This window comes from Eptesicus fuscus, chromosome 11 (assembly GCF_027574615.1).
Source record: "Eptesicus fuscus isolate TK198812 chromosome 11, DD_ASM_mEF_20220401, whole genome shotgun sequence".
In the NCBI taxonomy this organism is placed as follows: Eukaryota; Metazoa; Chordata; class Mammalia; order Chiroptera; family Vespertilionidae; genus Eptesicus; species Eptesicus fuscus.
Window position 1 is genome coordinate 18,024,297 of NC_072483.1, and position 24,775 is coordinate 18,049,071.

General features: G+C 41.4%; 1 protein-coding gene and 1 pseudogene across 2 annotated transcripts in view; both read right to left on the bottom strand.

The window, feature by feature from the left end:
- MCM6 (minichromosome maintenance complex component 6) overlaps positions 1 to 24,512 on the bottom strand; it is a 41,985-nt gene extending 17,473 nt beyond the window's left edge. Inside the window, exons 1-10 of one of the 2 annotated variants that reach the window (XM_008143481.3) lie at positions 24,331 to 24,509; positions 20,126 to 20,272; positions 15,675 to 15,785; positions 14,794 to 15,043; positions 12,118 to 12,283; positions 11,435 to 11,580; positions 10,267 to 10,417; positions 8,339 to 8,480; positions 4,384 to 4,525; positions 3,160 to 3,267 (exon numbers count right to left, since the gene is read on the bottom strand). In XM_008143481.3, the coding sequence (XP_008141703.1) occupies positions 3,160 to 3,267; positions 4,384 to 4,525; positions 8,339 to 8,480; positions 10,267 to 10,417; positions 11,435 to 11,580; positions 12,118 to 12,283; positions 14,794 to 15,043; positions 15,675 to 15,785; positions 20,126 to 20,272; positions 24,331 to 24,437 (1,470 nt within the window). In that variant the 5' untranslated portion in view covers positions 24,438 to 24,509. Of the gene's footprint in view, positions 1 to 3,159; positions 3,268 to 4,383; positions 4,526 to 8,338; positions 8,481 to 10,266; positions 10,418 to 11,434; positions 11,581 to 12,117; positions 12,284 to 14,793; positions 15,044 to 15,674; positions 15,786 to 20,125; positions 20,273 to 24,330 lie in introns of both variants that reach the window. The other variant, XM_054723377.1, reaches the window with a different exon arrangement.
- Positions 6,741 to 7,284, bottom strand: LOC103287785 (NADH dehydrogenase [ubiquinone] 1 beta subcomplex subunit 5, mitochondrial-like; annotated as a pseudogene).
- Positions 24,513 to 24,775: the final 263 nt, after the last annotated feature.

Sequence of the window (24,775 nt, forward strand, 5' to 3'; positions counted from 1 at the left end):
AGTTCGATTCTCTCGAATGTTAAGTCACAATATTGTAGTCTTATATTACTAATGATGGGGGTAGGTTCTGAGAAATGAGTTGTTAGGCAATTCTATGGTTGTTCAAAGATCATAGAGTGCACTTACACAAACCTAGATGGTATAGCCTACTGTATAAAACAACATGAGATTCAATCAAGCATGAGAAGATGATGCAATCAAGAGATGTAAACACGCCGAAACCGGTTTGGCTCAGTGGATAGAGCGTTGGCCTGCGGACTGAAGGGTCCCAGGTTCGATTCCGGTCAGGGGCATGTACCTTGGTTGCGGGCACATCCCCAGTAGGGGGTGTGCAAGAGGCAGCTGATCGATGCTCTCTATCATCGATGTTTCTAACTCTCTATCCCTCTTTCTTCCTCTCTGTAAAAAAATCAATAAAATATATTTAAAAAAAAAAAGAGATGTAAACACAAGATGTACGAGGCTGTTGCCTGAGTAGTATGGCTTACCGTTTTATAGCTTTTTTTCATAAGTATAAAAAGAACACTCTAAAACAATAATACTCAGTATTATGTACTGTACATAATTGTATGTGCTCTACTTTATACAACTGGCAGCACAGTAGGTCTGTTTGCACCAGTATCACCACAAACATGTGAGTAATGTGATGTGCTAAGATATTACTATGACTAAGACGTCACTAGGTGACAAGAATTTTTCAGCTCCAATATAATCTCATGGGACCACCATCACATATGTGGTCCATCCTTGACCAAAACGTTATGTGGAACATGACTGTACCTATTATTTTCACTTAAATAGATTATCCTACCTTATAATAGAGAAAGATGCAAATTGACCGCACCTCCGCTATGCCCATGATTGGACCTGCGAGAGGCTGGGGGCGGGACTCCGGGTGGCCTATCCCGCTGTTGAGAAGAATAAGATGGCGGCGCCCAATCCTCTTAGTTCCGGGGGTCCCAGGGCCATCGCCACCCTGGGGGGGCGTGGCTGGGCCAAGCCAGCCGCTCCCGGGGGTGATCGCCACCCTGGGGGGGGCGTGGCCGGGCCCAGCCAGGAGCTTCCCGGGGGTCCCGGGGGTGATCGCCACCCTGGGGGGCGTGGCCGGGCTGAGCCAGGCGCTCCTGGGGCGATCGCCACCCTGGGGGGCATGGCCGGGCTGAGCCAGGCGCTTTCCGGGGATCCCGGGGCCGATCGCCACCCTCGGGGGGCATGGCCGGGCCGAGCCAGGCGCTCCCGGGGCTGACCACCACCCTGGGGGGGCGTGGCTGGGCCGAGCCAGGTGCTCCCCGGGGGTCCCTGGGGAGATCGGCACCCCGGGGAGGTGAGGCGGGACTCGCCCAGCCACTCCCAGGGTCCCTGGGAACATTGCAGGCATGTGGTTGCTGAGACCCAGACCAGGCCTCTGGCCACAGATTCATAGCTTTGCAGAGACCTAGGGCAGGGATCTGCCTCATCTGCAGAGAGACAGAGGTTCTGCAGTGCCCCCAAGACGTGGGTGGGCCCAGCCAGGCATCAAGGGGCATGGAAGGACTCCTGGCAGAGGGGCAAGGACCCTCACCCCTGAGGCGGGGGTTGAGGGATGGAGCCACCTCAGTGAAGGGGTGCTGCACTGCAGGGTACTGGACTGACTGACATGATTCAGAGAAGCTCCCAGTGCTAATGGGCCTCGCTCAGGCAGCCTTCACACTTCAGAGGCAGTGACTGCTGCTCCTGCCTTGACCCAAAAGCAAGCTTGCTACACCCTGCCCCATGGCAGAGCATGCCTAGGCAGTGAGTGGGAAGCCTTCCACCTGCTTCGGAGAAGTGGGGGGCAGTAAAGAATGGGGGGAGAGGAAAGAATGTGGAGCATCAGCAATGAAGAGGTGCTTGAGAAAGAGGCTGGGAAGCCAGACTGGAAGGTTTGTTCTGTTTGCTGGGCGGCTGCCCCTTAGGAAGCGCAAAGAGCATGGCTCTGAGGGCTTCCTGTGTGCTGAGTCAAGTTCCACAGCCAACTGGAATTGGCCTCAGTTTCCTGGTCTGTAAAATGGATGAAGCGTGTCCCAGTGCCTTCACTGAGCTTTGATGGCCAATTGAGATACTATACAAAGAAAATGAGGGAAGAAGTGAGAAAGAAAAGGAAGGACAAGAAACACAAAAGAAAGACTGAACCCATTGTCACTTAAATAGGGAATATAGTCAGTAGTGTTGTAATGATGGTATGATGCCAGGTGGGTACTAGAAATATCGGGGAACACTTTGTAAAGTATATGATTGTCTAACCACTATTCTGTAACTAATATAAAACCTGAAACCAATACAAAATAATGTTGAATGTAAAGAAATGAAAACTGGAGTGAAATTTTTATAAATTTCAAAGTTTAAATAAAAGCTGTAAAGGAAGGAAGGGGAGAATAAAAAGTGTTTTTCATTTTGCCACTTCATTAAAAAGACAGTTGTCTTTATATGGTGCTTTTATACTTTTCTAAGTCATTATCTCATTTTAATTTCCGGGCAACTTAAAGACAAGATAAGTATTCCCTCCACTATTCAAAGAAAGGAAATCTTGGTGTTTGGTCCTAATGATTCAATCGTCAAGCCCTTATTGTAAAGCAGGGTTAGTAAAATTTTCTGTGCAGGGTCATATCTATACTAATAAAAGCCTTGGGGGTGATCAGGCCAGCAGCGGAGGGTATTTGGGGGCAATCAGGCCTGCAGAGGAGCAGTTAGGGGGCAATCAGGCCAGCAAGGGAGCAGTTAGGGGGCAATCAGGCAGGTAGGTGATCGGTTAGGAGCCAGCAGTCCCGGATTGTGAGAGGGATCCCATATTAGAGAGGGTGCAAGCTGGGCTGAGGGACACCCTTCCCAGTGCACGAATTTCGTGCACCGGGCCTCTAGTTTTTGTTATAATTGAAAACCTGCTTTATCAAAAAATATAGAAGCTTTGTGAAAATTTTAAGCTGTAAAATGCTAAAATTTTCACCAATACCCCCTACTTTCTGTCATAGCGTCACATTTTCACAGTACCTATAATTTGGATTAATAATCCTCAGGGCTGTGTTTTCCATTTCAACGAATAACATTTTATGTTGAAATAATGCATTTTATCCAGGTGAATGTCTCTAGAGCTACATCAATCTACAAGGCATGATGCAGTGGAACAGAAGTGGACACATGTACCTTCACGCCTGCTTTAGTGATGGAGATAGTCTGCTGTTCCATAGCCTCGTGAATAGCAACTTGATCCCGCACTTCCATCTTATCAAATTCATCAATACAACATACACCCTGTAACCAAACAAATCTAGCATAAGGAACTGCCTTTTAGGTGTCAAATGGCAAGTAAAGTCTAAGTTTGCACCTATACTGTAAGACAGGTAAACAAGCAATCCTAATTCCCTCTACTAGAGTACAGTAGATCCCCAGAGCTAGAAGGAACCATGTGCTTTTGACTTGTTTTAGACTAAAACGAAAAACTTACATTTACTGCACTTTTACTCAACATAAAAGCCTTGCCGGGCTGGTTTGGCTCAGTGGATGGAGTGTCAGCCTGTGGACTGAAGAGTCACAGGTTCGATTCCGGTCAATGGCACATGCCTGACCTCATAGGAGGTGTGCAGGAGGCAGCCGATGAATGATTCTCCCTCATCATTTATGTTTCTCTCTCTCTCCCTCTCCCTTCCTCTGTGAAATCAGTACAGATATATTAAAAAAACAACTGTGTAAATCTCAGGATCAAAATATTTTGGGTCACTTCAACATTGATTTTTGGCTGCAGAAGTGAAGAGTGAAATTGAAACATAATGTTTATAAGCACACTAGTGGCCCAGTGCATAGATTTGTGCAGATGGAAATTAATTAGAAGGTGGCCAGCGGGGCGGGACTGGGAGAGAAGAGCCGGACACGCACACCCTGGAGCCAACCTCCCATGGTCCCTCCCTGGCCAGCTGCACCTGGGGCAGCGCTGCAGCTTGAAGAGTGCCTCTGGTAGGTGGGACCCCTTGGCCTGACCTGCAGGGATCAGGCTAAAACCGGCTCTCTGACATCCCCTGAGGGGTCCCGGAGTGCAAGAGGGCACTCTGCAAAGTTGCTGTCACTCAGCAGCTCCTGTGTTGAACATCTGCCCCCTGGTGGTCAGTGCACATCATACCTACTGGTTGGTCAGATGATCACTTAGCCTTTTATATATATAGATATAGCTACAACTTACATGCCTTTACAGATCTAATTAATCAATGTCAAATACAGATTATTTACTAAAAATGCCCCTTTTAAAGGACATCTTTTAATTTTTTTATTATTATTTTTTAAAGGACATCTTTTTAATAGAAACTTATAGAACTTTACTGACATGGTAGGGAATATTCTGATTTCTTTATATCCAAGAGTATAAAATGTTCTTACATTATCAGCCAGCATCAAAGCTCCAGCTTCAATGACAAATTCATGAGATTCTTCATCTCTCACAACAGCTGCTGTTAAGCCAGCAGCACTGGATGCTTTGCCACTGGTGTAGACGGCTCTGGGGGTGAACTCCTCCACATGCCTATTCAAGGTTATCATATTCATTAATATGTGACTACAAAACATTCTGTGCAGGAATATCACCTAACAGCATTTGTCAATTAAGAATTTAAATTTATTTTTTTAAAAACTGAGAAAGGCATTAATCATAAGCAATCCAGAGATACCTCTAATAGACTGAATATGAAACCACAGACTGAACATAAAGCCTTTCTCCTTTGGCCTTTTAGATAGATTTAAATCCATTCCTGTCAAATGTAAGATGAAGTTCATACATGACAAAAATATCAACTTTAAAAGTCTTTAATAGCCGAAACCGGTTTGGCTCAGTGGCTAGAGCATCAGCCTGCGGACTCAAGGGTCCCAGGTTCAATTCCGGTCAAGGGGCATGTACCTTGGTTGCGGGCACATCCCCAGTAGGGAGTGTGCAAGAGGCAGCTGATCGATGTTTCTCTCTCATCGATGTTTCTAACTCTCTATCCCTCTCTCTTCCTTTCTGTAAAAAATCAATAAAATATATATATAAAAAAAGTCTTTAATAATAAAAGTTTAGCAATAATGATCTATTAGAAGGCCTTGGACTTAAAAAATAAAATATAACTAGCTGTGAGATTTACTGTAAAAAGGCAAGGTTGGTTTAACAGCTAACAATTAATAATATGCCACATTAATAAAGATAAAAACCATCTCAATAGTTTCAGAAAAAAACATGTGACAAAATCCAACACCCTTCATGATAAAAACTCAACAAATGAGGAATAGAAGAGACTTTCCTTCAACCTGATATAGCATCTATAAAAACCCACAGCTAACATCATTCTTGAAGGTTAAAGGCTGAATGCTTTCCCCCTAAGATTAGGAAAATGAGACACAGATGTCAACTCTACCACTTCTATTCAACATTATACTCAAAGGTGTAGCAGGTACAATTAGGCAAGGAAAAGCAAAAGGCAGCCAGTTTGAAAGAATTATCACTATTTGCAGATAACATGATCTGATAGACAGAAAATCCTATGGAATCTACAAAAATGTTACAACTAATAAAAGAGTTCTTATAAGGTTGTGAGACAAAAGATCAATTTCATTCATATACATGTGCAATGAACAACCCCAAAATGAAAAGAAAACAATAGCATAAAAAAGATTAATACACTTAGGAATAGGTTTAACAAAAGAAGTGCAAGCTTATACCCTGAAAACTATAAAATATTGTTCAAAGAAATTAAAGACCTAAATAAATGGGAAGATGTCCCATGTTTATGGATCAGAAGACAATATTGTTAAAAGCCAATATACACCCTGGCAGGGTAGCTCAGTTGGCTGAAGCATCCTGATACAACAAGGATGCAGGTTTGATTCCTGGTCAGAGCACATACAAGAAATAACAAATGAATGCATAAATAAGTAGAACAATAAATCTCTCTTTTTTTGTTCATTGAAAATGTTTATTAAGGTGTTATTGTTTTATCTAGTTGGTTCAATATTTGTAGAATTTAAAACTCTGAGTTGCCCCTGAATAATCCAGATGTCCATAATGTTGACATAAACTACTATACTTCCTGATACTTAACATATTCAGATTTCTCTAACTTCCATTTATCAACTAAGTAAAACATTAACCTTTCAAAGTTACACCTTTAAGGAGTTCACAAATTCCTATTTCTCCAACTTTAAAAAATTGTTTAAACCTCTTAAAAGAGGAAGCTGAGCCCTAACCGGTTTGGCTCAGTAGATAGAGCGTTGGCCTGCGGACTGAAGGGTCCCAGGTTCGATTCTGGTCAGGGGCATGTACCTTGGTTGCGGGAGAGTCCCCAGTAGGGGGTGTGCAGGAGGCAGCTGATGGATGTTTCTCTCTCATTGATGTTTCTGGCTCTCTCCCTCTCCCTTCCTCTCTGTAAAAAATCAATAAAATATATTAAAAAAAAAAAAGGAGGAAGCTGAAACTCCCAAATCAAAAGTCTTAATCTGCCACTCACAATGTACCCATATTATCAAATAATCACAATGTACACTTTAAATACCTTACAATTTTTGTCAGTTATGCCTCACAAAGCTGAAAAAATTAAAATCAACTATAGAAAAAGCCTTAGTCTGAACCAACACTGGGAAACAGAGCAATGGAAGTATTTTATTCATCACTCTGAGCAAAAGTACAGAATATATTTATTATTTTATTCTCCCATAAAGAAAATGTACTTTGTATTTAGAGAAATAAAAAATCAGTTGTTAGAATTTGTTTTTGGAGCATCATCAATAAGTCCCTTATCAATGATTAGTTCCTGATACCAGGGACCATTGTCTCTCATACGCATTAATCTTCATACTTCCAGCTCCTTTAGCCATAATTCAGCGTTTTCAGCTTCAATGTGAAGGATAGCTATTGTTCATTCATAATTCTTTTCAGGACTATCACAGAAAGTTCGGGCAATCCATCCTGATATAGGAGGCTTGTAATATTCCCAGTGTTCTGGGATATAGTCTTCTGGAATTTCTGCTAATTCTGTTTCACCAACGAAAACATTCACCAGAGTTATGCCAATTACTACTGGAATCCCAGTCAACAGAATGTAGAATTTCAGTAAACTCAAAGAACGCCTATCATAGAATCCAGAAGGTTTGATAAGTCTTTTCTCCTGGTCTCCACTGTGTCTTACAGGAGCAATAGCCTTTGGAAAGCCACAAGTGAGAAAGGCCCTGGATCCAAGCCCTGTGCCCAGGCGGTGGCCAGAGAGCACGGTCAGCGGTGACCGAAGTCCGCCGCAGCAAGCTCAAGGCCGCCATGGCTACTCCTTCTCTCCCTCTTAAAAAAAAAAAAAATGCCAATACACCTCAAATTGATCTACAGATTCAACACAACCCCTATTAATATCACAACTGGCTTCTTTGTAGAAACTGACAAGATGATCCTAAAACTCATGTAGAAACTCAAAGGACCAGAATAGCTAAAACAATCTGGAAGAAGAGTTGGGCAACTCACATTTTCTGATTTTAAAACTTATTACAAAGCTTTAGTGTTCAAGATAGTGTTGGCCTGGTCTAAGAATAGACATAATATGAGGGTTTTGTTTGCCTCCTTGAAAAAAGAGACAATACATGTCGGTCTGGGTATTGTTAAATAAGACATAATATACACATATATACAGCACCAAGAACACAGACAGTGCTCAAAACGGGTTGCTATTATTTTGACCTCTAAGTTTCTTAAAAAATTAAAAGTAAGCAAGTTCTTGCAATACACATGCTGATAAGGTTGGCAAACAATGTCTCATGCTTATAGCACTGCTTTGGCAAAGTGTGTCCTGTTTAAGAACCTTAAAGATATTTGTATTCTTAATCTCATCAATTCTATAGTTGGAATTTACTCATAGGAAACAAAAAAAATTTAAATAAAAAGTTCTACACATCATGGTACTCACTGTATCAATATCTATATAATCATTAAAATAAACGACAGGCTAGGGAAATGATTTTGTAAGTTATAGTACACCCACAAAAAAAATTGTGAAAGTAAAGAAGATAAAAAGATATTTAGGGTATATTAAAATGAAAATACATATTTATGTATCCAAAGATTATACAAAGACATTATACAAAGATTAAAAGAGTTCTACGTGGGAACAGGATTGCAGGCAATTTTTTCCCTATTCCAAAATTATAAAATATTGTTACATTCTATTAAAAAAATTAAGGTGTTTTGAATCCAAGTGAGTTACATATTCAACACAGTCCTAATTTATACTCCTGCTCTAGTACAGGCACACTGACTGCACTCCTGGCAGCACAGAGCCTGAGCTATGCAGTTTTTCCTGCTGCACTTCTATGGGCAAACACTTACTTGAGAAACTGGCTCTTAGCTGTACTTGGGTCACCAACAATGCAAACATTTATGTCCCCCCGAAGAGAGGTTCCTTCCCCTGTTGTCTTTGGAACACCACCAAAGAGCATCAGCAGGACACCCCGTTTTACTTCATCATTGCCTGAAACAAAAACCCAAGGTATTTTTCAACATGAAGCTAAACATATCACAGGAAATTCCAAAGGCATGTTTATCAACCAAGAGCAGATAGAAGTGAAGCAAAGCACAAGACTGAAGTAAAATACCTGGCTCCTAATCTTGATTCTTGCTCTGGAACTTGAATTCCAATGTACCCACTGTTCACCTATACTGCAGGTGTCACAGGTGCCAGCCAATGTTCACCCTTCTAAGAGGCTTTCCTTGATCACAAGTCCCACTACCTTATACAAAGCTTTTCTCTATGTGGTAGTCTTCAAATATCTCTCCCCATAAATAAACTACGTCCCCCTCAACTTATCTATCATATTTGCTAGTTCTTTCTAATGGCATGCAAATCAACAGTTTGAGAAATGGTCCATGACTTACTTCTCTTGTGTTACCAACAGTGACCAGTGCTGAATATAAATTCATGCTAACTGAACTCAGAGGGATTAGACAAAATGCTTCAAAGAACTATATAAATCCAATATAAGAAGGAAATGCACAATTAGAAAACAATGGATCTTTAGAAATATTTTTCTGTGCTAATTATTATGACTTTCTACGAATTCCATCAATGAAGTGCTAGGCAGATTTACAAAAACCACTTCTTAAACATAGAAAATTAAAAAACCCATTCCACAACCAACACTACTCTGACCTATAAGCCACCTAAGTGAGCCACTCATAAGTGGATCCTCTGGCCCCAGAAAAGCCTTCAGATGACTGCAGCCCCAGCTGATGTCTTGGCTGCAACCTCCTGAAAGACTGAGCAGAACCACCCAGCTAAGCCCCTGTCAATCTCTGACCCACAGACTGTATGAGATAATGTTTGCTATTTTAAGCCACTAAATTTTGGGGTAATTTGTTACAAAGCAATAATTTACAGGAAAAGTGAAGCAGCATAACATTTTTTACCCTATTCATTATTAAAGGAAGACACTCTAAAATCCATAAACAATTATTAACATAGAGGATTTCAGTTCAATTTCATTTATCAAATATTTAGGTAGAAAAACAGGTTAATTGTAATGATTAAAAAATATATACCTAAGAAAAAACCCACTATATTATGAGACCTAAAAATTTAGTTATACTCTTCAACACACAAGAGGATTTTAATAACAGCGAGCAGCTAGCAACCAAGAGTCAAAAAAAACATGAAAGAAGAAACGACCAAATGTACAGATATGTACATGTAACCAAGAAACATCAAGAAATCTCCAGCTCTAAAAATTTAAAAAGCCCCACAGATATTAAACTAGCATATTGGAGTATACTGAAGTCCAGTTCTGTCCTAAAGTCAGAAAAAGACTACATGATCCCTTTTTCTTTTTAAAAAAAATTGTGGTAAAGTATACACAACATAAAATTTACCATTTCAACCATTTCCCCCCATTTCAACCATTTTTAAGTGTACATTTCAGTGGAATTAAGTACATTCACTATGTTTTATAATTATCATCCCTATCAATTTCTAGAGCTATTCATCTTACCAAACAGGAACTCTATCCATTAAATAGTAACTCCCCATTCCTCTCCCCCAGGTAACCTCTTTCTGTCTCTATGAATTTGCCTATTCTAGGTACCTCGTTTTAAGTGAAGTCATATATTTTCCTTTCATAAATGACTTAAAAAGAACCCTTCTAAACCTACAAGAAAACTTTCATGATTTGATTTGTATGCTTTAAGAAATCATATGTTGCTGTTTTATCTTGAATCATTATCTTGAATTTCAAGTTTATGGCACAAATGGATAGAACTCTTACCATGTATAGTAGGGAATAGGCTGGTACAAAGATTGTGGTACAGATTTTTATCTTGACTCATTTCAAACACTTTTTCCCATTCCTTCACAGTCATTTGGTTCTTAATGCTCTCAGCTGTCTGTTCCTCATCTCGGAGCTCTTTCCCTCCAAACTGAGGGATAGAGGAGAAAGGAAAAATATTAGTACAGAAACAGTCAAATAATGTGAAAGAGAAGACACTGCACTACAAACAATTATAGTCTGGGAGGTCAACTGCAGAATCTGTTGACTATAAAGGTTTTTAAAAAATCCTCAACTAGTAAGTTCTAAGTTAATTAAGAGAGTATGTCATTTGTCCTGTGAATTAAAAAAACAAAAGCCACCACCACTGTTTTATATTGCTATCTAAATTTATGTGAATGGGCAAGAGATGAGCCATACTAAAATGCTAGTTTAATGATGCAAAGATCAAAAAGAAGTGACAGCCCTAGATGGTTTTGCTCAGTGAATAGAGCGTCAGCCTGTGGACCACAGGGTCCTGGGTTCGATTCCGGTCAAGGGCACGTACCTTGATTGCAGGCTCCTACCTGGCCTGGGCCCTAGTTTGGGGCATGTAGGAGGCAACCAATTGATGTGTTTCTCTCACATCAATGTTTCTCTCTGTCTTTCCTCTCTCACTCTCCCTAAAAATCAATGGAAAAATATAACAACAACAAAAAGAAGTGACAGAATAGTTATTATGTTCATTTCTTTTTCCAAAACTGGATGATTTTCCAAACTCTTTCTACCTGCTTTTCCATTCAGGACACAGGATCAAGTTCTGAACAACTATAACACACAGAGCCCATCACTCTCAGAAAGCAATTTACTTTACTTTCCAGATTACTAAATCTTTCTATTTGCACTTTCTCCAAGAGCATGAGAGGAACCATGATAATTGAAAAACATAAACCACCACCATGGATTTCTTGTACCAGTGCTATTAAAGCAATGAGCTCTTACATGAAAACAAGATTTTTCCTTGTCAGAGAGACATGAAAAGTTTGATTTTAAAATTTTAAAAAAATCAAATCTCAACAACCCATATCTCTAACATTAACTAGATAACTGAGAGGTTTCAGAAACCTATAACTTTGTGGCAGCCTTGGGGGACATCTTTCTCAAGCTTTGCTATTCTACTAAGACTCACCCTTGGGTTGGTTGGTGCAACACAACAGGCAAGAAAGACCAGCCTGTATGAAAGGTCCCTAACACCAAGGGCCCGGAGTCCTCGAATGCCTTCTGTCTCATATCCATCAACGCCACTGACACGAGAGTTAGTTTCTGCACGTGCTCCTGAAAGATTGAATGATAAGTAGTTTCACAGCTCAAATATTGAAGGTGCTAAGTAAAAATTGCTCAAATACACAAAACCTATAAATCCAAAGATTTCATTTAGACTGATTTTTTTTCAGATCACTACCTTCTATAACAAAATCCATTAGTCTTTAATCTCATCATACTTCCCTGTTTACCCTTTGATTGGTAGCCCAAAATAAGATAAGGAAGATACAAGAAGCTAGATGCCCTAGCTGGTTTGGCTCAGTGGATAGAGCATCAGCCTGCGGACTGAAGGGTCCCAGGTTCGATTCCGGCCAAGGGCACATGCCTGGGTTGCAGGCTCGATCCCCAGTAGAGGGCGTGCAGGAGGTGGCCGATCGATGATTCTCATCATTCTCTCTCTCTCTCTCTCTCTCTCTCTCTCTCTCTCTCTCTCTTTCCTTCCCTTCCTCTCTGAAATCAATAAAAGTATATTTAAAAAAAAAAAAAGAAGCTAGATACTCTGTAGTTCAGGTAACAGAATTAGTTAGATTTGAGCCTCAGATTACCAACCTGGTGTGCTAAGCTTAGAGACATCAGGCACAACAATCAGCGTCCCTGTAAAGTCACACTTGTCACCAGCTTGAGCTGACTCCACAGCTTCAGCCCTCAAGATCACTTCTAAACTGCGTGGGATACTTCCTCGAGGAAGCTCAGCTTGAGTCTCTTGAATACGAACCTATAACAAAGACAAATGGCCAAGAATAAGAGATCTTGTTCAAATGTCATACAATCTAAATTAAATGCCACAAATATTTACATATTTTAAACTATCTTACAATTTGCACTTTTGACATGTGCCATCATTTAGCATAAAAATTATCTACCCTAAAACTCCTTTCAATTTGGTAAAAGATTCTATTTATTTATTTATTTTTTTAATATATTTTTATTGATTTCAGAGAGGAAGGGAGAATGAGAGATAGAGACATCAATGATGAGTAAGAGTCATTGATCAGCTGCCTCCTGCACTCCACCCAGTGGGGATTGAGCCTGCAACCCAGGCATGTGTCCCTGACCAGAATCGAACCTGGGACCCTTCAGTCCGCAGGCTGAATCTCCATCCACTGACCCAAACCGGCTAGGGCAAGATTATATCTATTTAAAATCTTCATTTTTCTCTCATTAAAAAGCAGTTTCTTGTTTCCTCTTTGTTCAAATTGACTATGTAGTTATATATCTGTTCTGTGTTTCATAATTTATACTCTCCATCTCAATGCAACTGTTAACATTACTTAGACACCCATACTTTTACTATATTATTATTATACTAGAGGCCCAGTGCAGGAAATTCGTGCACAGGGGGTGTGTCCCTCAGCCTGGCCTGCACCCTCTCCAATCCAGGACCCCCTGGGGGATGTCCAACTGCCGGTTTAGGCCCGATCCCGTAGGTAGCCAGACATCACTCTCGCAATCTAGGACCACTGGCTCCTAACTGCTCGCCTGACAGCCTGATCGCCCCTAACTGCTCCCCTGCTGGCCTGATCACCTCCTAACTGCCCCTCTGCTGACCTGACCATCCCCTAACTGCCCCTCCCCGCCAGCCTGATTGCCTAACTGCCCCCCGCCGGCCTGATCACCCCTTGCCGCCCCCCCTGCAGGCCTGATCGCCCCCTACCTGCTCTCCCCTGCTGGCCTGATCGCCCCTAACTGCTCTCCCCTGCTGGCCTGATCGCCCCTAACTGCCTCTGCCTCGGCCCCTGCCACCGTGGCTTTGTCCAGAAGGACGTCTGGAAGATGTCCGGTCTAATTAGCATATTACCCTTTTATTAGTATAGATTTTAAATGTAAGTACCAAGATACTTCACCCCTAAGTATTTAAGCACTCAGCTCCTACAAATAAAGACAATCTCCTATGTAACCACAATATCCTTATCACACCAAGAGGATTAAATAATATTTAATTCCATGTCTATTATTCAGTCCAACTTTAAATTTTGCCATTTGTCGCTGAAACCGGTTTGGCTCAGTGGATAGAGCATCGGTCTGTGGACTGAAAGGTCCCAGGTTTGATTCCGGCCAAGGGCATGGACATTGGTTGCGGGCACATCCCCGGTAGGGGGTGTGCAGGAGGCAACTGGTCGATGTTTCTCTCTCATCGATGTTTCTAGCTCTCTATCCCTCTCCCTTCCTCTCTGTAAAAAATCAATAAAATATATTTAAAAATAAACAAACAAACAAACAAATAAATAAATTTCGCCAATTGTCAAAAATATCCTTTATTACAGGTGTTTTGTTTTCTTTTCAAACAAAGACCCAATGGGGTTGTTATCATGTTCTTTTTTAAATATAAAGTATCTCCTATCAAAAGCTGTTGATAGAGTATGTACTTCTTAAAAACCAAGTATAAGAATATTAGAAATACTTACTAAGTGAGGATTGAAAACTGAATTAAATATTATTTTAGACTGGTACTCATTCCTCCATGCTCTAATGCTTGAACTGCTACAACTTTTTTTCCCCTTTGCATGTCCCAGTTACTAAGTCCTACAGAGATAAGAGCCCTACACCTACTGCTACCATCCTACTATTGCCCAAATCACTACAACTGCCTAATTACTAGTCTCTTGTTAAATACTACAAACCAGTGTCCCATTAATCTTCCTTAAAAAAATAAAAATAAAAATAAATCATATCCTCTGAAATATATTTCCCTTATTTATCAAGGTAGGTCCAAAGCTGAGAGTTAAGGCTCCAAGTACCATTATGCCTCATACCAAATCATCTCTTAGATAATCTCCAATTTGGCTCCTCTACTTCAATCATGGTAATCCTCACTGCTACTGACAAACATGTCCGTTTGCACCTATCCTATTATTCATGCCGTCTCTCTCCTAACCACCTACTCAAAGTCTTACACCAACAAGTCTGTACTTCTCCAAAGTTCTCTTAACTCTAGTTAATATTGGTAATAATTACTATTTATTCTTTAACAAATACGTTTTGTCACAGCCTGAAGAGGCTTCCAATCCAGGTTATTAAAGGTTAAAACACATTTATAAACTGATAACCAAAATTTGCATTAAGAGTTTTTGGCTTAAATCTGTGGTCACATTTGATGATCCTTGACTTAAAATAAAAACCGAGTTTAACACTGTCTAAATAAGCTTTTAAATAATAATTACAGGTGCCTAGAAGGGAATTATTAGCATAGGCTAAATCTGAACTTAACAAAAATTTAATAATTACCTTCTGAAAATCAACAAATCTTGATTTATTTGTATCTAGCAGGAATCTCTTTCTGTTGGCACAAACTGGATTTCGGCAGATGTTTGGCTGTGTGTATTTGAACTGCTGTTCTACATCCTTGATTACTGTCTGACAGTCCAAGCACAGGAAAGTTCCACTCACAAGCTCTGGGTGAACTGGGTGTGTCCGTACCACCTGCCCACTGATTCGAGTGAGCAAACCAATTCTGGATGAGGTGAGTTCTCGAATTCTGTTTAAGGATAAATGTCCCATTGGTGAACAAAGCACACCAAAGAAATAAGTAATTAGAAAACGGGATAATCATATTTTTATTTATATGCAAATATTTTTTGCTTATTTACAATTTCTAAATAAATATGTATTAAAGTATTTTCAAAATAAAGTTATCATGGGGGAAAAATTTAGACTCAGAAGTTCAGAAACATTTTACTGCACAAACCCATTTTATATTAAATAACTTGTTAACTTTATAAGTAATTTCAGTAGTTATTTTCAAAATATCACTTCGATTTCTTAAACAATTATTTAAGTTCTTTAAACGGTATGCCATTTAAGCTCTGACAAAATTTTCCACAGATTCATGAATTTCTGTGACTGTTTTCAAATTTTCTCACTTGACTAATTTCCCCCCAAATATCCCTCAAAGGTATCCTAAAATAAGACAATACTCAGAAATTGCTTCACTTAACTTACTTCTCATCCTATCTCCCTAGAAAAATACATTTCTCCAAAACTAAATTTTTTTGATAACTGGGCAAAACTTTACAAATCTAAGACTTCAACCTCCTGAGTTTTCTGACAATTAAGTGATGCCTATACTATTTGGTAAATTTCTTTTCTTCCAAAGAAGGGTTTCTTACTTGTGTCTGGTAGGTAGGTCTTGGAATGCCACATAAAAATCCTTGGCAAGAGGAATCTCTTTACGGTCTTTGACGAAAGTTTTTAAGGCCCGACATAGGTAGGGATAAACTCTAAAAAGCAAACAAAAAAAAGATCAACTGACATCTTCAAGAGGCTTATTATTACCAAGGCCTCCTTTCCCCTTCAGGCTTGCCAACAGCTGAGACTAAGTCATTTCATCTGGTTACACCCAAGCCTTAGAATTTAACTACACAGGATACTTATATGATCTAGTCCAGGTTTGAGAGCCTATTTCAATCCTCTCTTATCCCTCCAAAAATAGATCTAAGACAGTAGAAACACCAAAGATAAAATGCTGTGCCCGAATACTCATTATCTTTAAATAATTATTTAGAACCACACTGTAGGCCACTTCTCTGTCCAAGAAGACTCTATCTGAAAAATCTGGAAGGAGGGAGTTACAATCTACCACGGCAGCTTTTCATTTGGTGTCGAGGCCACAATTAATTTTTCTAGGTTTAATTCTTGATTGGTAAAAAATGGATGAGCCCTAACTGGTTTGGCTCAGTGGATAGAGCATCAGCCTGCAGACTGAAGGGTTCCCAGGTTCGATTCCAGTCAAGGGCATGTACCGTGGTTGCCCAGTAGGGGGTGTGCAAGAAGCAGCTGATAGATGTTTCTCTCTCATCGATGTTTCTAACTCTATCCCTCTCCCTTCCTCTCTGTAAAAAATCAATAAAATATATTTTTTAAAAAAATGGATGAGGTCAGGGGAGGAATGTGTGTACATCAAATATCAGCAGAAATGGTCCATTTGACTGGTTAGACTGAAGTGGCCCATGTCCTCTTGATAGAAGTCCCAACAGCTGCTGCATCCTGGCTGAAGGAGGGACCTGGAGTCCTTTGAAAAATTAGCTGCTTTCGTGAGACAGAATTATTGCATGACCCGTGCATGAGGTATGGGCGTGGGTATTTCTACCACCAGCCCTGATTTTCTACCTCCCTCTTACTTGTCAGTACAACTTTACTGCTGCATACTTTCACATTAAACTGCTGCTTATCTCTCCAACCATTCCTCATGGTCAGATATGACTAAAAACATGAAGACAAGTCCTCCACCACTTCATAGTTCACCAGGTAAAGGAACAGGGCTGTGTCTCCTTACTCCTGGGCCTCCATTTCTTTCACAATGGTCCACAATGTTTAATTTAACCCAATTTTATTTATACAGACTGTCACATTTATTAATCCAAATAAAAAGGTATGTGTTAGAAAATGCTTCTCGTTTTATGTAGCAATCAAAAACAAAATTAAAGCCTACATTATTAAATATAACTAATTTCTACTAAAAAAATATCAATCTGCTCTTAAAATATTTTCAAAGGATTTTATATGACATGGAAAAATGTTACACTGTTAAGTGAAAAGGACAGGATGCTCTATCGATAGTATGATCCAAATAATTATAGATACGCAGAAATACATAAAAATGTGTCAAGAGATCCTTAGGAAGCTCTGCACTTGAAGACCTAGAAGGCTCTTGGAACTTTGTTGGCACAGACCTGTTAATGATAGTTAACTACGGGTGGCGGATTACAAATGTACAGATGATTTTACTCTCCCTACTTTTCTCTATTTTCTAAATTTTCTACAATATATATTACTTTTATAATCAGAAAAAAAATTTAAATTTTAAGAGAACAACGTTACTGCTGTAAAGACGTCTCTGATCAAGAACAGGATCCAGAGGATGAGAAACCAAGATGGCGGCATAGGTAAACACCCAAACTGCTGCCTCGCACAACAACTTCAAAACTACAACTAAAAGACAAAACGGACATCATCCAGAACCACAGGAAGGCTGGCTGAGTGGAAATTCTACAACTAGAAGGAATGAGAAAAGCACACTGAGACTCAGGAGCTGCGGAAGTAAAGTGCAGAGGTACGGAGGCACGTGCACGCGGAGAGGGCTAGCAACTGAGTACACGGCTGTCTTTTTCAACCTGCAGGGAGACACAAACTCCAGACTGCTCTGAACTCCAGTTCCGGGCGAGACTCTGGGGACCCAGACTCATATGGGGAGAAACTGGACTGTCTGGCAGCGGGTGAAACTCGAGGGCGGCTTTCTCTCAGAGGTGTTTGCAGCAATTACCAAGGGACACTGAGACCCCGGGGCCTCTTAGGGCAGGGATGATGGGAAGCCATTGCTGTTTGCTCCGTCCTGAGACTCCACCCCATCCATGCTGTGCGCAGAGGCTTTTGCATATAAATGGCCTGGTCCTTTAAAATCTAAAATTTTACCTAACAGACTGTAGCTGAGTCAGTGAGACCCAGAACATCCAAAAGAAGGTCCAAGGCCCCACAGCAGCTTGCATTGCTTCACAGCTGGGCCTCATTTGGGCACCTCCAAAACCCAAACAAAGAAGAGGAATCTGCAGATCTCTCCGTAGCTCCTGCAGGGTGGCCTCAGGCAGAGGCTAAATTAGCACCTCCTTGGAGATCCAAGAGCCAGTGTACTCAGGGATCAAAGTGGGACCATCCAGATCACAGCTCCTCAGATCCATAAGGGACACACTCAGGGGGCAGACTCAGTGAGCACCAAAGCCCCACTGAAGCAAGTCTTGTCTCATAAGGTTGTCTCCAGCACAGAAGTTCTCCCATCGTAGACACAGCTGATCCTCACGGCCAATTGGCCTGGAGGTCAATTGCTCCCAGTGATACCAACAACAATCAAGGCTTAACTACAACAAGACTGTGCACACAGCCCACAAAGGGGTGCACCAAGAGTGTGCACCTCAGGTAACTGGGGAGGCTGAGCCACTGGGCCCTATAGGACACATAGCACACAAAGCCACTCTATCAACTCAGGGAAGAAGCCAAAATGTGGAGACAAAGAAACAGGTCACAAATGACAGAAATTGAGGAAAGCAAACGACTGGATATAGAATTCAAAACCACGGTTATAAGGTTTTTCAAGAATTTTCTAGAAAAGGCCGATAAATTTAGTGAGACCCTCGAGGATATGAAAAAGGACCAACTAGAAATTAAGCATACACTGACTGAAATAAAAAATAATACACAGAGATCCAACAGCAGATTATAGAGGACCGCAAGAATCAAGTCAAAGATTTGAAATACGAAGAAGCAAAAAACACCAAACAGGAAAAGCAAAAAGAAAAAAGAATTCAAAAATTTGAAGATAGTGTAAGAAGCCTCTGGGACAACTTCAAGCGTACCAACATCAGAATTATGCGGGTGCCAGAAGAAGAGAGAGAGCAAGATATTGAAAACCTATTTGAAGAAATAATGACAGAAAACTTCCCCCACCTGGTGGAAGAAATAGACTTACAAGTTCAGGAAGCGCAGAGAACCCCAAACAAAAGGAATCCAAAGAGGACCACATCTAGACACATCATAATTAAAATGCCAAGAGCAAAAGACAAAGAGAGAATATTAAAAGCAGTAAGAGAAAAACAGTTAGTTACCTACAAGGGATCACCCATACGACTGTCAGCTGATTTCTCAACAGAAACTATGCAGGCCAGATGGGAGTGGCAAGAAATATTCAAAGTGATGAATAGCAAGAACCTACAAGATTACTCTACCCAGCAAAGCTATCATTCAGAATTGAAGGTCAGACAAAGAGCTTCACAGATAAGAAAAAGCTAAAGGAGTTCATCACCGCCAAACCAGTATTATATGAAATGCTGAAAGGTATTCTTAAGAAGAGGAAGAAGAAAAAGGTAAAGATAAAAATTATGAACAACAAATACACGTCTATCAACAAGTGAATCTAAAAATCAAGTGAATTAAAAATCTGATGAACAGAATAAACTGGTGAATATAATAGAATCAGAGGCAGAGAAAGGGAGTGGACTGACAATTCTTGGGGGGAAAGGGGTGTGGGGAGTACGGGAAGAGACTGGACAAAAATCGTACACCTCTGGATGAGGACAGTGCTGGGGGGTAAGGGCAGAGGGTGGGGTGGGAACCACGTGAGGGGAGCTATGGGGGAAAAAAGAGAAACAATTGTAATAATCTGAACAATAAAGATTTATAAAAAAATTGAAAAGAAAGAAAGAAAGAAAGAAAGAAAGAAAGAAAGAAAGAAAGAAAGAAAGAAAGAAAGAACGAACAGGATCCACACACTTTCTCAAAACTCCTATGGGGTGGGTAGCGGTGGGGAATCGAATGACAGCAATAGCACGGAATACCTGACACAAAGTAAATGGTCCTCTTAAAACTTAGGAAAACTATATAGAAAGCAAAGGTTTTCAACATATGCATGTGAAAAATATTCAGCTTCGGGCCTAAGTTAGTTCAGAGCAATACTAACATGACCACTGGCTGTATCAAAGGGCCTCTATCACAGCTGCCCTTCTGCCTCACAAATGAACACTTCCAGTCCAAACAGAACTGGCCTCCCAGAAAGAAGATTAATATACCATACCTATAGAACTCCTCTTGAATGGTGGTGGAAAGTTGCTGATTAAACTGCTCCAGGTCCACAAAACTTACAACCAATGTGTTTCTCTCAGGACGAATTAGCTCTTCTGCTAACTGCAAGTACTTAGTTTCTCCATCACTGTTCTGGAACCTGCAGATACATGCAAATCAGATTAAATTGAAGAACTAGGCAGTAAAAAAAAAAAGAATCCAAATGCCTGGTAATTCAGTGTATTGATTAAAGATCATCAGCTTTAGGGTCAGACAGGCCCATTTTCACAGTTGTGTAACTTGGGGCAAGTTACTTACTTATCCTCCTAAACCTGCCCCTCTCCTATTTGAAAAAAATTAAAACAAAATGAAATAAAGCAGATAATGACATCACTTTATCTCATAAGATTACTGTGAATATTAAATGAGAAAATGCCTATAAAATGTTTTATGCAGAGCCTAGAACATAGAAAAACTGGGTCTACAGATTTTAACATGAATTTCTTGATTTAATATTTTCTAATCAACAAATGCTAACTATTCTTTTATTATTGTTATGTATAACTAAAATGAGGAAATGTTCAACCAAGAAATTCAGGTCAAAATCTAAAAACTCAATTTCTATAGGGAAAACTGATAGGTGTGTTTTTGGTTTATGAACCAGAAAATAAATATATACACACAAAATAAATCTGTTTTTGTTTCTAAAAGGAGTATCATACAAACATATTTACTTTTTGTTCTTTTAAAAAAAAAATGTTTTTATCACCTGGCTGGCATGGCTCAGTGGTTGAGTGTTGACCTATGAACCAGGAGGTCACAGTTCGATTCCTGGTTGCAGGCTCGATCCTCAGTGTGGATCCCCAGTGTGGAGCGTGCAGGAGGCAGCCAATCAATGATTCTCTCTCATCATTGATATTTCTGTCTCTCCCTCTTCCTTCCTCTCTGAAATCAATAAAAATATTTTTCTTTAAGTATTAAGGGATAGAGATAGAAACATCAATGAGAGTGAAGTATCATCAATCAGCTGCCTCCTGCACACCCCATACTGCAGTGAGTGAGCCTGAAACCCAGGCATGTGACCTGACTGGGATTCCAACCGGTGATCTCTTGATTTCTGGGTCGATGCTGAACCACACCAGCCGGGCCTGCTTTTTGTTCTTTTAACATGACACGATTAGTTGTTTTTTTTAAGCATCACCCGAGGATATTTTTCCACTGATTTTTAGAGAGAATGGGAGAGGGAAAGACAGAGATAAATACCGATGTGAAAGAAACACATCAATTGCCTCCTGCATGCGCCCCAACCAGGGTCCCGGCCCAGGAGGAGCCTGCAACTGAAGTACATGCCTTTGAATGGAATCAAACTGGGACCCTTCAGTCCACAGACTGACACTCTATTCACTGAGCCAAACTGGCTAGGGCGAAGATTAGTTTTTGAAGCAAAAATCAATTCCTCCTTCAAATACAGCATGTTCTGTTAAATATTTACTGAACATCATCTATCTGCAAAGCATTATACCAGAAGTAACTACAGATGAAAATGACAATGTTCCTATCCTAGGGTTGACAGTTTCATAAGAGATACTCCTACTAAAAAGAGGTACTGGACAACCTAAATATCCATCACAAATAATTAAAGAAAATGTGGTATACACATACATTGGAATACTACTCAGCCTTAAAAAAGGAAATTCTGCAATGTGTCAATATGCATGAAGCTTGAAGACATTATGCTAAGTGAAATAAGGCAATCACCAAAAAGATAAATACTGCTTGATTCTACTTACGAGATATCTAAAATAGTCAAATTTATAATAAAAACTGGAATGGTGGTTGCCAGGGGATGAAGGAAGAGGAAAATGCTAATCAACAGGTATAAAGTTTCAGTCAAGAAAGATGAATATGATCTAACATTGTACCTATATTCAACAATAAGATATTGTATAGTTAAAAATTTGTTAAGAAGGTAAATCTCGTGTGTTCTTTCCATAATAAAATAAAAGAGAGAAAAAGAAAAAAAAAAAGTACAAGAAATGTGATAGGGGATTATTAACTAATCCTACCTAACATCTAGAAAGGCCTCATGCATATAAAAGGTGGCAATGGAAATTAAGCCTTGACAGACTTAAAATCTGAAAGGAAAAGACGTGGTAGATAGACTAGCTACAGATGTCTGCAAGTACATGGTGGTCAGAAAAGGTATGGGAGGAGCGTGGACAGCAGTCTGGATGGGGAAGATGAAACGGAAAAAGAGCTGTGAAGAATTTGAGCTTTTTCCATAAGCAATGGCAAACCAAAGTTGGTATTTTGAAAGGAAGTAACATTTTATTCTCCAACAAAGTACAAGGACTGTCTTGTTCATCATTATCCCCAGCACCTAGGTGTATGTTAACTGCAAGGTTGTGAAGGCAATTATATTATTTGTTAAAACAAAACCCTAATCTTTGTAATATGGTGTGGTGGCTAGGTGGGGTTAAGGATGGGATTTACAATGAAGATGAAGTGGCTGACAGGTAAAGATATATATAAGAAGTTTTACTAGCAGATATAATGGAAAACGGTAGATTGGGAACATAAAGGAAGCAAGGACTGGCGCTGCCTGAAAGGTTTATACAGTTTCACAGGAGATGTGAGTCTATGAGTCTAGCTGTGCTTTGCAGGATGAATACCTGCCAGGCAGAAAATAACACTGCCACAGGTAGGGAAGTATAAATACAATTACGGTTTTAAATATATCAGAACTTCATAGGACAGCAGACTTACTCACGAATGTCAAAGTGTGAAAACCCAAGTGTCCATGGACAGATGAACAGACACACAAAATGTGTATATACATGCTATATACATGTAATGGAATACTATTCAGTTTTAAAAAGGAAATTCTGGCCCGGCTGGCAGGGTTCCTTATCCAGTCAGGGCACATGCACGGGTTGCAGGCTCCATCCCCGCTGGGGAGCATGCAGGAGGCAGCCGATCAGCGATTCTCTCTCATCATTGATGTTTCGATCTCTCTCCCTCTCCCTTCCTCTATGAAATCAATAAAAATATACTTAAAAAATAAGTAAGTAAAAAAATAATAAATAAAAAGGAAATTCTGGCACATGCTACAACATGGATGCACCTTGACGACATCACGCTAAGTGAAATAAGCTGGTCACAAAAAGACAAATACCGTGTGACTGCAAGCATCTGAGGCACTGTCAAGTTCACAGGCAGAAAGTAGAATGGAGGTTGCCAAGTATTGGGGGTGGGGGAAAGGGGAGTTGTTGTTTAATGGGTGCAGAGTTAGACTGTGGGAAGAGGAAAAGAGTTCTGGAGAATGGCGATGATGGCTGCACAAATAAAGTGAAAGCCACCGAACTCCACGCTTACAAAAGGTTAAAGTGGTAAACTTTATGCTATGCACATTTTACATAACAATAACAGTAATAAAAAGAATTTCATAGGACATTCCACAGTGTTTACACGTCATCCCGGAGGCGGCCAGGCTCTAAAAGGGAGTATCTGCACTATCCATAAAGCAGTAACTGGTGGCGGTGGCGGAAAGCCCGGGAGGGGGTTAGGAGAGGCCAGGAGCCCAGAAAGGGAATGGAAAAGGTGGGGAGAGAAGCTGGAGAGGAGGAGGGATGGCGGGAGCCGGGAGCATGTTCAGCTACTTTTACAGCAGGGCAGGGCGCACCCGAGCACCTGCCAAACCACAGGGTCCACTCTAGTCCTCTCATCTCCAGGCGCCACGGGCTGCCAAGGTCCTCGGGGCCCCTAACACCGGGGTCCTGGCTGTCCGGTCCCATCAGGCCTCTGCCAGGCTTCCAACGCCAGCTCGGCCTCCCGCTCGAGCCTGCCAACGTGTGGCCCAGCTGGACAGGTACTTGTCCCCGCCGCGCCTGTTCCTGCACAGGCAACCTAGGGCTGCACGGCCGCCGAGGCGGGAATGAGTGACGGGAGCAAAGCGCTCAGCACGGGCCCTGGGCACAGGAAGAGTTGGAGGAAGGGCTCGCCGCGGTTTCACGCCAGGAAACCAGCCCGGCCTGCCCCAGGCGCCTCGCCGAGGGCCGGTTAAGCACCATGTGGGCGGTGGGCCGCTCCCCGAGGCGCGCGACCCCTCGGTTCCGAACTCGCGCGGGCCCCACGCGCCGGGCATGGGGCTCCCCGGGCTCCGGAAGTGGAGAGGGGCGGCTCGGGAAGTTCCGCCAAGAAGGGCAGCCCGCGACTTACTCCTCTAGGAAGTCCAGGAAGAGCTTCTGGCACTTCTCGGCCACCTCGTCGCGCACTACTACGTGCTGGCTGCCGGCGCCCGGCTCCGCGGCCGCCGCGAGGTCCATCGCTGCTTAGCGCTGAGGGGCCACCGCAGTCACACTCGGCCGCCTCTAATCGCGTCTCCCCCGCCGCCGCTTTGCGCGCGCCGCCGCCGCCGTCTCGGCCCCGCCTCCTCGTCGGCCGGAGCCAATCCTGGCGCAGGAATTGGCGATTTCGCGCCAAGCCTGCCCAATGAGCTCGGCTTCTTCCCCAGCCCCGCCCACGTCGCGGGGATTTCGCGCCAAATGCAAAGACCCGAAGGAAGCGGGAGTTCAGCTTGTGCGCCTGCGCAGTGTGGTCGGGTCCCTGGGGAATTTGGTTTATAGAGCAAGGCCGGATCTTTATTTGGGTGGTTTTTTAAATG